The 21,173-nt window shown below is 28.1% G+C and overlaps 1 protein-coding gene across 2 annotated transcripts in view; it reads left to right on the top strand.

Moving 5' to 3' along the window:
- Window positions 1–1,067: 1,067 nt before the first annotated feature.
- LOC135929640 (tyrosine aminotransferase-like) overlaps window positions 1,068–21,173 on the top strand; it is a 22,186-nt gene continuing 2,080 nt past the window's right edge. The window contains exons 1-11 of one of the 2 annotated variants that reach the window (XM_065466315.1): window positions 1,068–1,190; window positions 2,328–2,455; window positions 5,838–5,946; window positions 7,010–7,114; window positions 7,264–7,331; window positions 12,437–12,595; window positions 14,372–14,563; window positions 15,647–15,729; window positions 16,273–16,339; window positions 16,673–16,801; window positions 17,563–17,646. In XM_065466315.1, coding sequence (XP_065322387.1) covers window positions 2,363–2,455; window positions 5,838–5,946; window positions 7,010–7,114; window positions 7,264–7,331; window positions 12,437–12,595; window positions 14,372–14,563; window positions 15,647–15,729; window positions 16,273–16,339; window positions 16,673–16,801; window positions 17,563–17,646 — 1,089 coding nt within the window. In that variant the 5' untranslated portion in view covers window positions 1,068–1,190; window positions 2,328–2,362. Of the gene's footprint in view, window positions 1,191–2,327; window positions 2,456–5,834; window positions 5,947–7,009; window positions 7,115–7,263; window positions 7,332–12,436; window positions 12,596–14,371; window positions 14,564–15,646; window positions 15,730–16,272; window positions 16,340–16,672; window positions 16,802–17,562; window positions 17,647–21,173 lie in introns of those variants that run through there. The other variant, XM_065466316.1, reaches the window with a different exon arrangement.

Genomic DNA, 21,173 nt, shown 5'->3' with positions numbered 1-21,173 from the left:
TTGGATTTTGGTCAAAGTTATGTAATTTAACATCACTACAAAATCGTAATATCACAAAGAGATCATTTTTTTTAAAAAAAAACAAATCTTTAAATCCTAAGAAACTCATTTATACAATACATCAAATATCAAGGAAAGATGAAAAATTCGGGTAATTGACTTAGATAGCTCTGTCAATGCTTATTTGACCTTTAAAAGGGTCTTTTTAAAAGTTTTAAAAAAATGCAACAAGGTTTTTAAATAGCTTAACTATTTTGTTTAAGAATTCTGAATATATGAATAATCATCTGATAAGTTGTAGGAAAATAAGGCCCAATGTTTAGGTATATCTCATTCAATTTCTATATTAAGCTTTTATATTTCCGATACTTAGAGACCTACAGTGGTACCATTTGCAATTCGAATTTTTAAAAAAAAATTTCGCCCGGTCCGGGTATTATATTTTTCAAGCCATTTTTTAAAAATATGTTATATTTATTTTTAATTTTTGTAGTTATAATAATGACTATTTAAAATATTTGGTTTTCAAATATTCGGCCCGTCGCAAGTACCCAGGCCTGGCTTAGGGCTGGGCCTACAGATCTCCTTTTAAATAATATAATTCATATTTTTTTAATATACAAAATCTAATTAATTCAAATAATTAAGAAATTGATAATTTAAAATAAGTATAATAAACTTTTGATTTCAAAAATAAAAACATATTTTTTAAAAAATAATTTTCAAGAATTAAATATTATCGTTTCTGCTTTCTGCCTTTTAAAAATAAATGTTTTATATCCTTTAAAAATATTTTTTTAAATTAATTTATAAGAAAATTTTCGCAAAAAAAACATAGTTTAAGCATAAAATAGAAACTATGCTTCAATAAAAAAAAACAGGTTATATTTATACAGGTAATAATTTAAAAATCTTTGTGGTATTTCTCTACCACAGTTATTATACAGTTCTAAGGATTTAAAAAAAATTTAAGATTATTGAGATTATTATTGAAGGTTAAACAATTGTCGTTATTTATTTTCTATCAATTTGTAATACAATATATTTTCGAAGATCATTCTATAAATTATCGTTATTTATTTTTTTTATCATTTGAAATATTATATATTTTCCCAAGATTATTCCCGATCAAATGGGATATTCAATTCTATTTTTTACGGTTAAAAATTCGGTGAAAAATATATGAGATGGTAATTTTACTAACTTTTTTTAAAAATGATAATTATTTTTTTTCATGGCTTTAAGCTGCATTTATAGTAAACGAGATTCGCTCAACCGATGCGAAGGTAATCGCCCAACCAAATCACAGCTGATTTATCACATGAGTAAACAGCTGTCGCGATTTCATCATTATTGGCATTTATCATTTATAGTAAACGCGATTCGCTCAACCGACAAAGGTAATCGCTAATAAAATCTCAGCTGATTTATCACATGAGTAAACAGCTGTCGCGATTTCATCATGATCGGCATTTATAAATTATATTTATTATTGGCTTAGATTATATTCACCACGTAGCGAATCGCATCGCTTTAGAAAGATCGCGCTTGACATAAATGCAGCTTAAATAAATAACACCTAAAATTTGTGTATTAGTAGGAATTATATTTACGACCATATTTTCTCGTGGAGAATGATGTAGATCACTAGAGTTATTTTTTTTTTATCTTCCAAATCGGAAATTATATTTTAAAAATTTGATAAACAACAATATTCTTCCCACCCGGGCCCATAAATATGTTTTGGCAGAAGTTATCCGACTCTACCCGAAAGTTGTTTTTGCCCGACCTAGGTTAAGAACTTCTAAATTGAAACATTATACGGAATCTAAAGTAACTATTTCGCTTCTAATTTGTTCCCGGTTATATAGGGACCACCTCTGTTATTACGTATAACTTTATCCTTTCTTTCTTTCTTTCTTTCTTTCTTTCTTTCTTTCTTTCTTTCTTTCTTTCTTTCTTTCTTTCTTTCTTTCTTTCTTTCTTTCTTTCTTTCTTTCTTTCTTTCTTTCTTTCTTTCTTTCTTTCTTTCTTTCTTTCTTTCTTTCTTTCTTTCTTTCTTTCTTTCTTTCTTTCTTTCTTTCTTTCTTTCTTTCTTTCTTTCTTTTTTTTCTTTCTTTTTTTCTTTCTTTCTTATCTTCTCTATTATATAATTATATAAATGCTACAACCATATCGTTACTTAGTATGACAAACGTTTTATAGCACGAACTGGAATTAAGTTCAATTTAGGATGAGCTAAATGTCTTTCACCCTGCCCATCATATTGAGCTATAAATTTTCTTGGCCCATAAATACATTTTAAAAAATATTTATCTTTAAAAAAGAAAGAAGAGGAGAATTAAAGGTGAAATATATCTAAATGCTTTCCGAAGAGGGTTCGGTTAACAAAAATGCTCAAGATAAACCGGAAGTTATCCGTGAAGATGTTAGTCAGAGAGGAATCCCTAAAATGGTAATTTTATAATTTTAAAAAGTAATTAGAGATCTATTCTATGGAAGTTTATTAGCTTTTTATATTGGTTCGATACTTGCGGTTTAAACGCTTTATATGGATATTTCATTTAGTGACGTGGCCACATTTTACATTTTCTAAACTTAGAAATACTTCATACAAAAATAATAAGTTCTTTATATTCTTAAAATAAGTGCATCATGGATTATTAGGGCCACTTAACTCCTGGCCAGTTATTAAAAATTATCTTTCTGGATATGTTCTGATATTTTTTATATTATAAAATAAACTTTAAGGATTCTATCTATATTAAATATTGTAAATTTGAATGGTTAATAGAAAAATATTTTTGATCAACAAGATAGTAAAATCGTTTTTTTTTAAAAAAAAACATATTTTTTAAATGATAAGCATTCGATTTGGAAAAATTTTGAAGATAAAATTAAAATAATCCAATTGACTAGAAGTTGGGAGGACGAGAGGTGGCCAGTTAACCCCTATCGTCACTAGTCTTATCTGGTCAAAAAATTTATTATATATCGATTTTTTTATAGGTCCAATTTTAAAGCCCAGCTTCAATCTAATCATTTTAAAATTTTAAATATTTTGATAGCCAAAATTGTTAAAAAAATTTTTATTTTATTTTAAAATAATTTGGCTGTATGTTGCCTCGATCGGAAATTGAAAAATATGATATACGAATATTTTAACAATTTGCAACTTTTTAAATTTAAAAAACTATTTTTTTTTTTAAAATAGAAAGTAAATCAGCTGATTGATCCGGATACCGGATATAAAGACCAAATTCCCGATCGGGCGAGTAGATCTCCTCCTTTTTTTTTGTAGATAGTGTTAATGTTAAAATACAAGATTTTATATGATTATAAATACATCATTTTAATATATAAAAAAAATTTGGTAAAATAAAATAAATGTATTCCTCTAATAATGAACATAAGATAATCTTTCTTCTATATCTCAACATAATCCATGTAAAAATATTTATGAATTTAAACTGGATGATTTTTTTTTATATATTAAATATCAGATGTTTCAACCAACACCATATGTTATGGCAAAAAAAAAATTAGAACTATTGTTATAATATTCCTATCTGATTCATGAATTTAATAAGGAAATTGTTTTATCCTTTAAAAATGGGCCTAGACCCCTTTTTTTCATAAAAAAAAATGCTATTCGAAACAATGCTTTTAAATTCCTCCTCCCTAGTTTGAATCGGATGTTGTTGATTTTTGATATATTTAATTTAATTATATATTTTATTTATATAACGTAAAAATGATTAAAAATAAGAGTTGACGAATTTTATACTTGTTTAGCCGAAATTTTCGTATCGGTACTAGTCCATATTACCCCGTATTCGATGGGCCGGCCTTAAATTAGTCACTGTTTCGTCTGTGATCTCAGTTTTAAATTTCCGAACCCTAATTAGGATTGAAAAAAGCCTTGATAAAAAAAAATATACATCCATTCCTCCTAATTTTTTTTTAATCCTCCAGAACCAGGTGGAAGATAATATAGCGAAAGGCAAGATGGGACCCCAAATTAAATGGACTATATCTGAGAATATTCAAAGGGTTGGATTAAAACCAGGGACCCGGCGCGAACCACTAAACCGTTATGAGACCCTTTATAGATTATCTGCTAAAATGAACCGATATAAATATTTCTTGAAGGAGTAAAAAAGAACCTTTATAAATGAGGTTAAACCAGTTTATTCTTGAAATAAAAAAAATATTTTTTCCTTTCCTTGTGGTATTACATATTTATTTAATATTCGCGCCAAATTTTTTCACGTACATATGTTCATGTAAAAAAATATCGTTTAAAGATATCAATTAGTGGTTCTTAAATCTATCAATTTTAGCCCATTTTTAAAAATGGCTTGCTCAATATTTTAGTCGGAAAAATTTTGCCTAAGTCTTGAGTTGAGATTTCACGAATCCAAACCTTTGTGCCATCTATGATCAAAATCTTCAATCTTGCATAATATTTCTCTGGATAAATTACTGAGTTAGCAGCTTTTAAAAAATCCTCTCATATCGACCCGTTTAACAACATTAGATCAATCACCTATTATTATTATCTCTTTTTTGCTTAGTCATATATATTTATCAGAGTTGTTAAAAGATACTTTTTAAATGGATCTAGATACAGATACATCGTCTAAAATAATATCTAGATACAGATATTTTAATAAAAAATCTATCTAGATACAGATACCACATTTTTAAGTATCTAGATCCTTTAACAACTCTGATATTTATACATTACTAAAACCTAAAGAAAGCAATTTATAACAAATTTAATGATATAATTAGCGGATTGATAACATGCGTATAAAACAAATTGAATAAACCAAATATTCATGAATTGTGAAATTTATAAATTATGTAAAACATAAGGCAGATGTTTAGAAATTGATCATTCTTAAGGGGGGGGGGGGAGATGCAATTATCCCACATTTTATTTGAACCATTATAAACCTTTATAATTAGCTGAATCGAACCCAAAGTAAAATCCCTTAAGAAACCAAAGTTAATTTCGAAACACATATATTTTATATATATTAAAAAAAATAAATAGTTAAACTAATTATAAAAATTGACAATCAAACTAAAGAATTTGAAGTAATCACATTTTCATCATATTAATCAGGGGGGGGTGTTCATAAACCCCACTTGGGGGTCTCGTGGGTTACACTTTTCTCATTTTTTAAAAAATTCATTTTATAATTGCGATATTAAATTAGTTAAGAGAGAATTTATTAGGGCTACCATCACATTTTCTCAAACGACTAATGTATATGTTAGCATCGATGTATTTTATCCGGCAATGTGTTATTTTTTTTAAAATTTTAAATCATTTTTTGAGGGCTTTTTTTTAAATTTAAAAATTTTTTTATTTTACAAGAAATGTATTCCATCATGTTCGGAATACCTGCCCTATGAATTTCAGATAATTTTGTAGTGAACTTTTTGAACTAGTTTTACCATTGATTTTTCATATAAATTATAAATGATTAAAATGTTTACGGATAAATTATCTATAATTCATAAGATAGGTATTCTAAACATGCCGCAATACATTTCCGGCAAAATCAGATTTTTAAATTTAAAAAAAACACGCCTCAAAAAGGGATTTTAAGTTTGTAAAAAAATAACCCATTACCGGAAAAAACACGTTGACGCTAACATATATAAAAAAAAAAGAAGTGACCCCCAACAAATGAGAATAATGAAAAACCGCTTAAGAATAGTATATAATATATATATTTTTTAACAGAGAATTTAGGAATAATCTCATAAAAATAATAAAATAGTATCCGAGAACACATTATTATAAATGTTATATCAAGTAGATTACGATGTCCAAGCGAGCTGGTAACTGCACTAATCCTATACGTATTCTCCTGGAAAATTTGTCCACTCAGCCCAATCCTGACAAATCTCTCATATCTTTGTCGCAAGGTTTTCAGATCATCATTTCTTTTAAAATATTATTATATTTATTTTAATTTTAAATTTGTTATTAATAAATTTGGAAAGAAAATATAGAAAATAATATTCGAAAAGATAAATGAATAAATGAAATATTAAGATAATCTTATCGATTAATAATTATAAGCGAAAAATTTGCACTTCTGTTTGGTCTGGCTTAGGCTTGAAAATTAGTTTTTTTAAAACTTTCTTAGATGATTTATCTTATCTTATCATTCTTTCTTTCTTTCTTTCTTTCTTTCTTTCTTTCTTTCTTTCTTTCTTTCTTTCTTTCTTTCTTTCTTTCTTTCTTTCTTTCTTTCTTTCTTTCTTTCTTTCTTTCTTTCTTTCTTTCTTTCTTTCTTTCTTTCTTTCTTTCTTTCTTTCTTTCTTTCTTTCTTTCTTTCTTTCTTTCTTTCTTTCTTTCTTTCTTTCTTTCTTTCTTTCTTTTCTTGACCAATTTCTCGAAAATATGATTTTTTTTAAAAAAAATTATCATAAATTATAGCTCTTCCAATTTATTATTCCATTCTATCTTCAATTCAAAGCATTTATAAGATAACAAAATTTATAAAGACATAAAATTGCTAAAAATAAAATTATAACATTGCAAATTTAACAATTGTGCCCACGGGAAACGTTAACTATTTTTTCTTTTTCTAACAAATATATATATATTTCTTGGACCCATTGGTGAAGAGGCTGATTCTGTTTCAATATTAGTTTTAAAAAATTTGAACATTATTAGCGAAATGTTGGTTGGTTGTAGCAGTTGTCGGGATAAAATAAAAATTAGTTAGATTTTTATATTTACTCATTTTCGTGTCGTCCATTATTTATTTTTACATCTTTGAAGATAAATTGATCGATTAGGCTTTATTTATCTATCTTTTAAAAAAAACGATTGCATTAATATTAGTATACCATGTATACTATTGAAAGAAAAAGATTCTTATTATTATTATTATTATAATTTTTTTTCCAATTCTTATCTGGCGAATTTTCAAAATAATTTTGATTAGAAACAATGTAACCAATTTTAACGTTTTAAAAGGTGATCCTTCTCTTTACGATCTATTTCCGATCCACGAAGAGATGAAGGAAGCCGTCATAAACTCTGTCAAAAGTGGACAATTCAACTCCTACGTTCCTTCACCTGGTTAAATATTTATTATTTATATGCCCTTAATTTTATTTCTATCTCTTTCCTTCCTTCCTTCCTTCCTTCCTTCCTTCCTTCCTTCCTTCCTTCCTTCCTTCCTTCCTTCCTTCCTTCCTCCTTTTTTCAATTTATTTTTTAAATCAAAGGACTCGAATCGGCTAGACAAGCTATAGCTAATCAATATATTGAGCAGGGAATCAAAATCGATTGGAAAGTATACTATAATATGTTATCATTTTTTATCTTACCTGGATGGATGTTGGTACGAATGACCAAAATTTTTATTTTTATTGTTACAAATACAATTTATTTTTATTTAGCTTGCATTGTCCCAAACAATCATTATAATTATCTTATTAAAAAAAATTCGGAAAGTTTCAAAACTTTTTCAAATTTTAATGAAATCGTATTTTAAATTTTTTGTATTTTCTATAATTATATTATTATTATTACTAGTTAATAAGCCGTCAAGAATGACGGGGTTGAGGGGTAATTAATTAGTTTGTGTATATGGTACTAAATATGCTTTATATTAAAATTTAAGAGAAAAAGAGGTAAAATTGTTGCAATGTAACCCCGTGAGCCTTAAGGGTATTAGAAATATCATAATTTAAATTTGTGATAGGAATCATATTGGGTAAAATTAAAAATAGAGATTCTTCTAAATTTTTGAATTTTAAATATGGGCTATAGACATTGGCCTCAAAATTTTGTTTTGCAGACACAGCTAGGCCTGATCAAAAAATCACGTCCCATGCTTCCCAAAATTTTGCCATTTATTTCTATTGTAATTTAATGATAATGTCTTAAATTTAATTTTATATTTAGAGTAAAATTTGGATTTGTGATAGAAATCATATTGAATAAAATTTAAAATAGAGATGCTTGGAAATTTTTTAATTTTAAATATGGGGTAGACATTGGCCTAAAATTTTTTTTTGCAGACATAGCCAGTCCTGATCAAAAAACCAAATTCCATGCAACTTTCATAAAATTTTGCCATTTATTTCTATTGTAATTAAAAGGTTCCTAAAATACGTATTTATAATTAGATCATAACTAAAACCCATTAATAAAATTAAAAATATATATAGAAATAAAATTAATATTAAAATTAACATATCAAATATAAAATAAAATCAAACAATATTATATAAAAACGGAGGTGTGGGACTACAAGTTCCCAAAAAACATGAGTAATTATATTTTAAAATAGTGATTTGCAGGTTTTGTTTTAAAAAATAGAATTCTTTTAGTTCTGATGTAAGGGCTCTTGTCTTATGGCCTATATTTTTTAAGAACTTTAAAGTTCCGCTTGGCATATGTCCAAGGAAAGAGATAACGATCGGTGTAAAAATATAATTTGTGAATTTGGAATATTTCATTGTTTTTTCTCTCTCGGCTATATCAACCGGGTTATAATTTAAATTTTTTTTGGAAAGAAGATACGCATGTGAAGTCGCAAATTAAGGATTTCCTTAAAGACCAAGGCACGGAATTTAAGCCATCTGGTCTTAAGCCATCATCTAATGATAAATTTGTAGTCTCCAGGATGCTTGGTATTCGGGCCCTGGTAAGAGAACGGCTAATAGCTAAATTAATTGCTGCATGCCTTGCCCTGCCTTGACTATATACAATTTAGACCATGTCTCCCTTTGGAGTCAACTAATATTTTACATTTGATGCATGTATGTGGTTGAACAATGTTACATCCAAGTCGATAGCCTATGGCAACTCTTAATTGTTCACCTGATAAGAGGTTACCTAGGTTACGACTTGGTAATGCTTCCAACCATTCATAACCACTAGTACGTCAGCATTCTGTAATAGTTGAATATACTCCAAAGGGGGGGTTTGATGAGATCATTTAAAATTTTTTTTTAATTAAAGGTTCGAAAATAGATTGGTGTGTTAAGATTGTGGGTAAGACAGCTTCAGGTGGAGCTAAAGATACCCAGGCTGCCAAGGCTGAGTTTAAAAGATTATCTTTAGGAGAGATAAAAGAAGATATCATGGCGTTATTCATCAAACGCGATGCCAAAAATGAGGAAAGAGATATAAGATTTAAAGGATATAAATCTAGACCACCCATATTCGAGGGTAATTATGAGAAACCCCAATTAAAATCTTCCAATTTAACATTTAAAATATCTTCTAATAAACTTCTAATAAACTTCTAAAATATTCATGAACACGATTGATAATTTCATTATTTAAAAAAAAAGGAAGAAGATCTAAAAATATGTAAAATCTTTGGTAAAAATAAATATTTTTTTAAAAGAAAAAAGCTCTGGTGTGAAGGAATTTCGTTTAAAATAGTTTCAAGTCCTAATAAGCCTTCGAAAATTTTTTCCACGAACACCTCACAGTTGGAAAAACTGCTTAAAGGTGAACCTAGAAGATTAATTTCACTTTTTTTTAATGATTTTAAACCCTTGGACTTCGAGAAAAGTATATTTAAGATTTAGCTTTATTTAGATTAAGGCCTATGTTTAGAGAATTCTTCTCTATATATTATAACGCTGCAAGAATATTTTTAGAAGGTCCGCAAATGGTACCATCATCTAGATACCATATGTTAAAATCTAAATTAAAAAAGAATTTTGAACAATGAACTAGGTTATGTATACCTAAACTAAAGATCAGAGGGCCCAAAGGGTCTCCTTGTTGAATAACTTCGTCAGATTGAATTGTATATTCACCGAATTTGAGAGGAATTCTACAGCCATAAGACTGTTCAATAAATCTTGCATAAACTGGGAATTCAATATATTTTCACTAAGTATTACCAATGAATTTAAAAACTTGATATGGATTTTTAGGGTTAATTAAAAATTGGAAATAAGAGGGGCGAAAACCCTCAATTCTCCCTGCAGAGTTTTTATTAAAAGATAAAACTGTTTTAATTAGTTCTTCCTTACCTATTTCGATTAAATTAGATTTTATAGGGATGGGAAGATCTTCAGGAAAAGCCTGAGGGTGCAATTCTTTTAATAAAGTAAAAGTATGTTCATCAAATGGACCCAATTTATCATTAGATGAAGCTAATTTAAGAGCTCCACATACGTCCCCTTGGTCTATTTTTTTTTGATATAATTTTGCATTTATGGGCAAAATCAAATGTAGCTCTTACAACAGGAACGTAATTTTCCATTTCTCATAAAACTATTTTATATTTTATACATTCATGCAAAATAGTTTTTTTATTTTTATCTGTAGGTTTAAATTAAAACTTTAAAAGGAAAGGTTAAAAGATTCTCCCAAGCTTTAAGGGAATTTAAATTTGAATTAACTTCCATAATAAGTGTTGTTAAAAAATTAGAAATTTAAGACCTTGATTTAAGGGGTAGGTGGATTAAGGTTGGTGGCTTTTCCCACTTTAAAAAAATTATCATAAAAATCAGGATAAAAATTTTGAGATCGTAATTTAATGTATCTTAAAAATTAAATTTTATATTTAGAATAAAATTTAAATTTGTGATATAAATCATGTTGGGTAAATTTTAAAATATGCTTGAAAATTTTTTAATTTTATATATGGACCAGACATTGGCCTGAATTTTCTCAAACCTGGCCAACCCATAATAATTTTGTAATTTTTTCCCAAGCCTGGAGATAGGTAAATCTCTGAAAACCATATTGTTGGGAAAATTTTCTCAAGCCCGCTAAAGACCATAATAATTGGTTTAGGCACAGCCTTATATTAAAATTAATTTTGCAAATTTTATTTTTGAGTGTTTAAAAATTTCATTAAAATAAAAGCATTTTTTAAAAAATTATATTGTTTTTAATTTGCATTTTTTGCTCATCCCTTAGTTACCTTTTGAACCATAATTGTTATATTTTTAAAATTATTACTATAATTATTTTCGATAATTTTGAAATCAATAAAATAGATAATGTCTTGTTTATATTTTTTCATAATTATTAAAAAACACATTTTGAATTAAGAGATAATACTTACAATATTTATTTGGCGGAATGTCACATCCACATACCACGTGATATGGTATACAATATGGCTAATCGATATTCTTCCCCTTTTCTCTCCAATATTTTAATTTATATAAGAAAAATAAACGGCTTTTACCGGGTTAAGGCCCTAAAAGTGGGGACTTCAATTAATGTAAACTTTTAAGATTAAGACAAAAAAAGAAGGTTTTAAATCATAAATATGGCTGAAAAAAATATCTTAGAACCTCAATATTAAGCCATTTGAATCAGCTTAAACCTCGAAGTTAAGCGAAATAAGCTTAAACATCAAGGTTAGGTCAAAAATAAAATGGCTTCGACTTAGAGAATAAGCCAGAAGAGACGGGTTAGAGGTTAAAACAAAAATAAATGAGTTCAAACCTTAAAGGTTATACCAAAAAGTGACTTTTATCAGGTTAAGGTTTAAAAATAGGTTATAAATCAATATTAAACAAAAGTAATTTGCTTCGTCCTACAGGTTTATGCCAGAAGATTCAATCAATTAAAACTCAAGGTTACGCTAAAAAAAAAAGTAAAATACATATGAAATAGACCAAAAAAAATTTGGTTACGAACTCGAAATTAGACCAGAAGAATAAATTAAACCTAAAGTCAAAACACTTAATACCTCAAAGCTTATGTTAAAAAAAGCGCTTTTACCAGGATAAACCTTATAAAGGAGACATAAAATCAGGGTCGGGACAAAAGGTTTTTATACGACCCCTCCAGATTAAGCCATAAGAATACGTTTAAATATCAGGTTAAGTTATAATAAAAATTTGTTGATCGAAGAAAAAAAGGTCTGCTAATCGAAGTTAAGCCCCTCAAAAAAATTGACTTGAAACTTAGCTAAGCATTTTGGAGTCAGCTAGCGTTAGATCATTTATTATCGATAGTCACATGGGAAAGGCTATTGAATGCTCCCTATTAAATATCATTATTAGATATTTGGGAGTCAATTAAGCCCCGAAATAAGATAAAAATTCTAGGTATCCTCTGTTAAGCCATATTATTTATTTTATAACCTCTAGATAAAGTATTCTATTAAACCTCGTTTTTCTTTCTCGCATTAATTACACGGACTCATATACCTAATAATTTATCTTTCAAATTAAAAAAAGCAAAACACCTCATACTTGTAATTGTCAATTAAAACCATGTTTTTGATTTTCTTTCTTTCTTTCTTTCTTTCTTTCTTTCTTTCTTTCTTTCTTTCTTTCTTTCTTTCTTTCTTTTTTTCTTTCTTTCTTTCTTTCTTTCTTTCTTTCTTTCTTTCTTTCTTTCTTTCTTTCTTTCTTTCTTTCTTTCTTTCTTTCTTTCTATTTTTTTTTTGAATATATTACAAAGAATGTATTTTTGACAACCGGTTGCACTCAAGCCCTTTTATGGTCAATCGAATGCCTAGCCGATGAGGGTGACAATATACTTATTCCAAAACCTTGTTTTCCCATATACAAGACATTCTCAAAAATGAATGGAATAGAATTCTCGAGCTACGATCTATTGGTATAATTATTATAACATAATAAGATCGATTGAGATAAATCAATTTTAAGTATAAATTTAGTCGGCTTGATAGAAATAGAAAAATATATTTCGGAAGGGTTGACTTAATGCCCAACATATGACATAGAATGGGGCGTTATCCAATCCAAGAAGGGGACAGTTAAATGGGGATTTAATCTTGTAACCTCAATTACCAGGATAATGACACTCGGTCCTAGAGTCCAGTAATTTGGCTCGAAGCTAGACTCTGGTTAGTTTTACATAGCGGGTCACGCTAAACGTCGCCTTCTCTAAAATCTCAATACCTCATTCATAGTTAACGCGAATTTTTGGCGGAAAGTACAAAAATACCGTAAATGAGGGGTTGTCCAGTAATTCACATTTTAGCACTTAACTTCTCCTCGAATTCGTACTAATTGTGAATGAGAGATAACTCTAAACTCCCAAATATTATATTTTATTTTAAAAGGTGTGTAGAACTTAATATCCTCAAATTTTTTTTTTAAGAATTAAATATAGTCGATTTTATAAAAATTAAAAAATTTAAATTAAAAAAATATTAATCGTATACACATGATTACAATGAAAAATAACAATATATATACTATATAGGGCAAATGCGCATAGAAAGGCATAACTTTTTGAATTTTCATCAATTGTCCAGCGCAGAGATGAAATTTAAAATAATTTGATATACTTATGGCAAGCCTTTCTCGCAGGTAGGGAGCGTTGCTACTCATCTTCTTTATAGGTGATGCGATAACCAATTGCTCTTTAAGGAACTTTCGTACCATACGTGTTGTAAGAGTAAACGCGTTGAAAGGGACTATTTATTGGTCTTTGGGATATTAATCTCAGTGAGTTATTTATGTTAGATAGAGAAATGGGGCCTGTTCACAAAGTTAATAAACTAATTAAATTGACCCCCCCTCCCTATAAGGTATTAAAATTATACTGTCGACGAGTATTTATTCTATCTTTAAGAGTCAACTAGGCTCCAGTTTCGAAAAAATACCACAAGAGGTTAAAACCCATTTGATGATTTCCCTGCACTGAGTATGCCGAGGGAAACGGCTTTAACTGAATTGACAACTGAGACTATGTCTGTCGGTCAGTGTGTGTGTCCGAATTATAAGTGCATTATCACAATATTGCGTATAAACGTCTTAGGCCTATAGTATAACTAATTTTTTTTTACCATATAAAAGATGACCTAAATTGTGGTAAAAACTGAATACCCAACTCCTTGAATGGAAAACATGAAATTTTATTTCAAGCAAAAGCAAGTGATTGGTATCATAGTTATAAAAATTTTAAAATGTGACCTTTTTAAGATCAAACCCTATGTATCTAGTAATTTAATTTTAAAGGATATATATTTTTTTTACAGCAAACGTATAGAAACCCTTTTGATTTTTTGAAAATGGTTAATTAATCGATTAGGAATATAGTTGGATAATTCATCTATTTTATGCTGATATAACATGGTTTCATAGTTTTTAGCCGTAAATTATTATCATAGCCTTAGGAACCGAAATTTAAAGAGCAGAAATAAATTAATTAACTCCAATTTCAACGCATTTAATCGATTTCCCATTTTTGCGCATTACCCAAACAACCAGTATTAAGGAATTTTAATTATTTATCATAAAACCTTTTTAATATACACTTTATAATATGCGTATTTTAAAATAACTATTTTATATACCCTTTCTCTAAGTTAGGAAACTACATTATTTTGATAAGTTATTTACCGATATTTTCATTCATTTATAGCCTCAAAATCGATGGGAAATCAATTTAGAACATTTAGAATCCTTGATAAACCCTAAAACGAAAGCCATAATAATTAATAATCCATCGAATCCATGTGGGTCCGTATATTCCAAGAGTCACATTCTTAGTTTCCTCAAAATAGTATCGAAATATGATATACCCGTGATATCTGACGAGGTCTACGCTCATTTTGTAAGAATATTTTATATATTTATATAATTCCATTTTGATTCGATCCAAAATAAATGTTCATAGTGTCCCTAGTTCATATATTTTTATGAGTAATTTATCTTGGGGGTGAAAAGATAAAAATGTCATTTTTTTACGAACGCCCGTCATCATTTAATTAATACTAAGTCAATCATCTCGAATTCTACTATTCAAAGTAGAGGTTCATTATGAAAATTACTAGTGGAGTTTTATTGATTATGCTCGTAGTACCCCCCCCCCCCCATCATTTTCGATTTATTTACACTATGCCTTTTGTATACAATTTTTCTTTATCCCAGTTATCCGATATGGTAACAATTTCATGTTTTCTTTCTAGACCCCCAAAATTTTCTACTTAAGATTTTAGTTTAATTTATTTTTTCATCTAATAAATGGTCCTTTTATTTCTTCTCGGCTTCCTCCTGGCTAAAAGACACCTTTGCCATGTAAACCCGGCAGAATATGCATCCGCTCATCCCTGTCTTTCCTCTCATTAATTCCTCAGTTTTCTACCGCTCACCCCAGACGTTGATCCAGGCTCCTCAACCTTGGGCTATTGGTTGAAGAACCGCTTCCTTGGATCTTTAAAATCGGTTCCGATTGCTATTTCAGGTTAAGTTTGCCGTTCCTACCATGTTTTGATTCCTGTTCTAGACTCGAGTGATATTTTAATACTAGATTAATTTACAATGTCTCAGTCCTAAAATCAACGATTAATTCAAGAGTGAACAGACGCTTTTTCAAAAATCTTAGTGCTTTTACACCCCACCCTCCTCCCCGATATCCCCAAGATATTAAATTTTATCGGCCAGAATTAGGCTCAATCAAGTATAGTGCTAAACCTCACTTTGCCGTAATAATCAAATTTAGTAAAAACCCAAAGGAGTCGTAAAGAATCATGTCATTAAGAAATAGCCATGTATTTTGAAGGAAATAGATGGGAATGGAGGGAAGGAAAAGTAGTGGAAGGGGGGGGGGTAGGGAATTATTATGCCTTGTTTTGAATTCGCTAGGCTTGATTTAACAAATATAAATCTATCTATTAAACATATTATATAATTTAAGGTTTTTCCTGGTCAAATCTACTGTTCCATTGCCGATCTATCTTCCACCGTGCCAATTTTAATATGCAATTCATTAAGCAAAAGGTTTAATTTTTATTAATCATATCTTTCGGGTTTTTATTCTCCTATATCAGCCCTTTTATAATAAATATATATATAATACGTTATATATATATATAGTTTATGGTATACATATATATATGAGTATTATTTACAAAATAACGGCTTTGATCAAGGGATTTCATCGAATCTCGAGGCTTGGGAAATTATTTTTTTTTGGATAAAATCATGATTTAGGCTCATTTTTTTTGAATCGGCGAAAATGGAAATTTTCGTCAAAACTAAGAAACTATTAATTAGTCTATAAACCTAACTATTTGTTTCTTTAATATTTTCGTGCCCTGCATTCAGGTGGTTTTAAAATTATTTTTTTTAAAAAAATACCTCTCGGGATAACACTATCCCCGGTCTCTCCCACGAAGTTTTCATGATTATAAAAAATTGGTAATGTCTTAATATTGTAATTCTTTTGAGATTTCTAACCCAACACCATAGAAGATGAACCTCTTAAAGTTTGCTTCTGATTCATTTCTATTAACCTATATATATATATTTATTATTAACCAGATACATAGTACCGGGTTGGAGAATGGGATGGGTGGCCATTTATGACCCTGTGCATTCCATGGATCAAGTAATTTTTTTCTTCATATATTTTTGAAAAAACTACCATTATACCAATATAAATGCAATATTATTAGTCTCTGTGTCCTTATTAGTGATAAACCAACTAACTCAATATTTTATCCAGAATATTATTAAGCAAGGCTGAAGATTTTGTTCATAGATGCCACAGCTGTTTGGAACATCTGTTAGCGAAATCTCGAGGCTTAGTTCCGACCGCAATAATGAGTTGGCCCATTTTTAGAAATCGGCTCAAATCGAGCCTTTTAACAACACTAGTCTTTGCCGATAAAATTTCAGCCTCGTTATGTTTAAAGAGGGTATTCTATTTTACTTGATACAGATCCAAAATGGTATAAACCGATTTTGCCAGGCCAGTTTTGGCGTTAACTCCATGATACAAGCCGCTCTACCTTTAATATTAACCAAAACTCCCGATTCGTACTTTCTAAACGCTGTTCAATTAGCCTACGTAAAATACCCTATTAAAATAATTTTGCACCTTTTATTTTTTTAAATTTCTCCTTTTGTCTATTTTACCACATATCTATATATAAAAATTTTAATCTGTGCAATATTTCGAGGGTTTGTTACTTTAAAGATTTATGGATAGCTCTTTCAAAAATATAATGGAGAAGAAGGAAAAAATTGAATAGGTATTAAAGAAAGATTTCTTACTTACTTACTTTCTTTCTTTCTTTCTTTCTTTCTTTCTTTCTTTCTTTCTTTCTTTCTTTCTTTCTTTCTTTCTTTCTTTCTTTCTTTCTTTCTTTCTTTCTTTCTTTCTTTCTTTCTTTCTTTCTTTCTTTCTTTCTTTCTTTCTTTCTTTCTTTCTTTCTTTCTTTCTTTCTTTCTTTCTTTCTTTCTTTCTTTCTTTCTTTCTTTCTTTCTTTCTTTCTTTCTTTCTTTCTTTCTTTCTTTCTTTCTTTCTTTCTTTCTTTCTTTCACTCTTTCTTTAATAATATCTTAGAATTACTTGTGCGATTGATTCATTCTTCCGGCGTTTATTCCCTGATTGGTATCAATTATTAAATAAGTTAATTACCCCTTACCTAATTCTTACCACCCTCTTTCTGATCATCCTGCGTTATACACCCCCCCCCCCCCCCAACCACCTGATAGTAGTGCCCTGCAATAAAATATAGCATATGCAATAAAATATAGCATATCTTCTCCTTATTTTAATTAGTTATTCTATTATTTTTTTAAAATATTATACATAAATTATATTAGGAAAATGCTCAAACAATAACAAACACCCTTAAAAACGTTCCCGGTATCAATCCAATAATTCCTCAAGGCTCCATGTTTATGATGGTGTGTAATATTTTTTTATATATTATTTTCTAATCCTCCTCATTTAATATAGAATAAATCAAGGCTCCTAATGCCTTTTAAAATAAATGATACATTTTATCTTTTCCCCTCTGCCCACCTAATTTCTTGTATTTAATTTATATTACATTATTTCTGCATTTTTTTTTTTGCTGCTAGAAATTGGCCGTAATAGGCCTAATAAAATACATTGGGTATTGATCATCGTAGAAGTTATAGAAGTAATATATAAGTATAAAGAAGTAAAAATATGACCAAAAATTTTCTTTTTATTTTTCATCAAAAACACAAATACATAGACAAAGCAACACATGTTCATTCTTTTATATTTTAATCCACTAACAAAAAAAAAACTCACTTTTGATTGAAATTTCATATATATCATTATATATATATATAATAAAAATACAAAGTACAACACTTTTTAGGTATAGGTAATGACTTTGAAGCTAAATAATAAGTTAAACTAATATAAAAATTTATAAATGCCGAAAACATAGAAATTTTAATTTTTTTTAAAAACAAATTTTTTTTTTTTAAAGAAATTAATTCATTTTATTATATTAGGAATATCATAGATTTATATAAAACTATATCACAATTTTAAAATAATACATTGAACGTTAAAAGTAAAACCGTACGTAATTTAAAAATATATAATAAAAATATCATGTAAACTATTTGTAAATTAATATATAAAAAATTGTATAATAATAATAAAAAAAAAATTTAATATAGTAAATTGTATGTTGGGTGGGAGGAGGTTGAAGAAAGAGAGCCGTGGATGGTAATGCAGTTAGATCTGCGCGTTTAATCTGTTTTTTTTATCCTATCCTATGAATTGTAAACAATTTTGCTGTAAACCTTTGAAGTCATCTATAATTTATATAAAAAAATATATGGAAAATTTAATATAAATTATAGATGAGTTTAAAAAGTTAATGGGAAAATTGTTCTGAAATTCAGAGGGTGTAGGTATTCCAAACATGACGGCATGCATTTTTTAAAAAGAACAAATATATAAAATTGAAGAGAAGAATGCTACGTGAATAATTCGGGCCAATAATTTTTAAAAATTGAATAATTAAATGGCCAATGTTTTGTTTGGGTTTATAAAAAGGGAGAGAGATATGTGCTTTTCTACTTATGTATATGGAAGCAGTTGTGAAAAGATTCAGAAGCGGCCACAAATGAGCGGAGGGGATGTAGCTATGATGGGGACAAAGGGGTTATCACCCCCAAGGGTAAAAATAATATTTGATATTTTGGTCCCATACTTGGCAGTATAATACGTAATTTTCACGATATTTTTTTAATATATTATAGAGAAACCGTCAATCATACAATATTGCGTATTGTTGATTGGTCGGAAATAAAATAAGATTCGATAATTTTTCGGTGTTTGAAATTTATGCGGAATTGTAAAAAAAATTTATTGTTTTTATTAGTAATTTGAAATAAAAAGAAATCTGAAATATTTTATTGTATCTAGAATTAAGTAAGAAGTTAGTAAGAAATTAATAGATTTTTGGAAGATTAAGAAATTGGTTCACGTGAATCCAGGATACTGATTTCTGGTGGTTTCAAAGGTAAAAGAAAATTTTTCTTATACAACGCAGTGTCAAGTAAAAGTTATTTTTTTTAAAAAAATAACCATGAGATGGTTTTTAATTTTAGTTATGATAATAGGCCTAATATGCTTAACAAGATTTTCTTCCATAAAGATTTATATTATAAAGCTCTAAATAAGTGGTTTAAATGAATTTGATTGGTCATTTATTTACAGTGTTGTTATTTATAATAATATATTATATATTATTCATAATTGGTAAAAATTTGGTGAAAAAAAAACTGTTCCTCTTAGTAAAATGGGAATCATTAACTGTGAGTTAGATATGGTGCTCAATAAATTGAGGGATAAGATGAAAAATGGTAATACCAATGTATTGACAAAGGCATCAAATAAACTAAAGAAGAATGCCTATGGCATCGGATAATTATTTAAATAAAAGGAAAATATTTTAAACATAGTTTTAAATGAAATCAAAAATTATGAACCAAAGGTGGCTAAAAAAAATAAGGGATAATCTTGGTGATCATCCGGAATGGTTAGAGAGATTGGTAGTTATCCTTTACCAATTAAAGGTACTGAAAGATGTAATCAAGGCTATATACTAGAATGTTTGTAAATTGATGAATGCGAACTACAATTTAGGTAAATGCCAAATATATGTCAAAAATTGGGCTTAATGAAAAAAAATGGTTTTTGGGATAGAAAATTTTGTGAAAATTTTGATGTAGAGGAATATTTTAAATAATATTATATGTAAGCCGGTGTGGTTGTTGGGGGCCTAAAGCTGAAAACTGTATGGTAAAAGAACTAATTTTTTCTTCCAGTTTTCCTGTAAGAAAATTAGTATTGGGAAATACTAATGTAAGAAAAACTTCCGGTATTAACAAAAACAAATTGGAAATGTTAGAATTCAGGTAATGATGATTCATTGTGTTTTAATTATGAAAAAATCTGGACATGTGGCCATGTAATGTGCCAGAAATGTAGCGTTATTAAACTACCTAGCTTTAGTCAACTATAAAACAGCTTAGCCATATTTTTAAACCAAAAATTTTCCATTGAGAGGGTCAAAGTTAGACAATTTAACAATACTACCGAATTGTCAAATAATATAAACTGAATATATGATTGCTGGTGTAATCATATAAAGGTCGTAATAAATATAATGTGTTAAAAAAAATCCTGGGAATTTGATAAATGAAAATAATTATTGCAGAGAGTAAGTTCATGATAAATTGGAATGTAACTAGCCTAAAGGGAGTGATTATGATAGAAATTTTTTATTTATCAGGGTGATAAATTGAAAAATGTTTAAATATCATTGTAATCCAAATAAAAAGGGGGTTATAATAATTTAAATAGGGAAAAATATCCTATGAGTATTGTTAAAAAATCATTTGAAATTTATGCATGAATTTAGATTCCAATGAAATTTAATATTTCAGAATAGAATAAATACTAATCAGCAAAACATATAAATTTTTTAATGAATGAAAAATTGAATGAACAATGTCCTTGTCCTCGGGTTAATTTGAGGATTGATCATGCCGCTGGCCTATAAAGGTGTGCCATGCCATCGCGGGTCTCATTTTTGTATAAATAATTATATGTATATATATAATGTCAATCAATTTTTATAAAATGTTATGATTGCTTTAAAGGAAGAAAATTTTAATTAAAAAAAAATTGCACATTAATACGATTACCATATCAGGCAGGCGATCTTAAACTATCATATAAAATGAATGTAAAAAATTAATTATGTATTGTCCTAGTTTGTAATATTTATTGTTTATAGTATTTTTATTATTAAAACGTCAATTATTTGATGATTTTTTAAATTTTTCGATTTTGTGATAAAATAAAAAATATCTTATTTAATGACATTTTTTTTATTGATTTTTTTTTAACATTAATAAAAATTTGTAAATTTCAT

The sequence above is a fragment of the Gordionus sp. m RMFG-2023 genome, chromosome 5, assembly GCF_954871325.1.
Source record: "Gordionus sp. m RMFG-2023 chromosome 5, tfGorSpeb1-WG-v2, whole genome shotgun sequence".
NCBI classification, from domain to species: Eukaryota; Metazoa; Nematomorpha; class Gordioida; order Chordodea; family Parachordodidae; genus Gordionus; species Gordionus sp. m RMFG-2023.
This window is presented reverse-complemented; position numbering and strand designations above follow the sequence as displayed.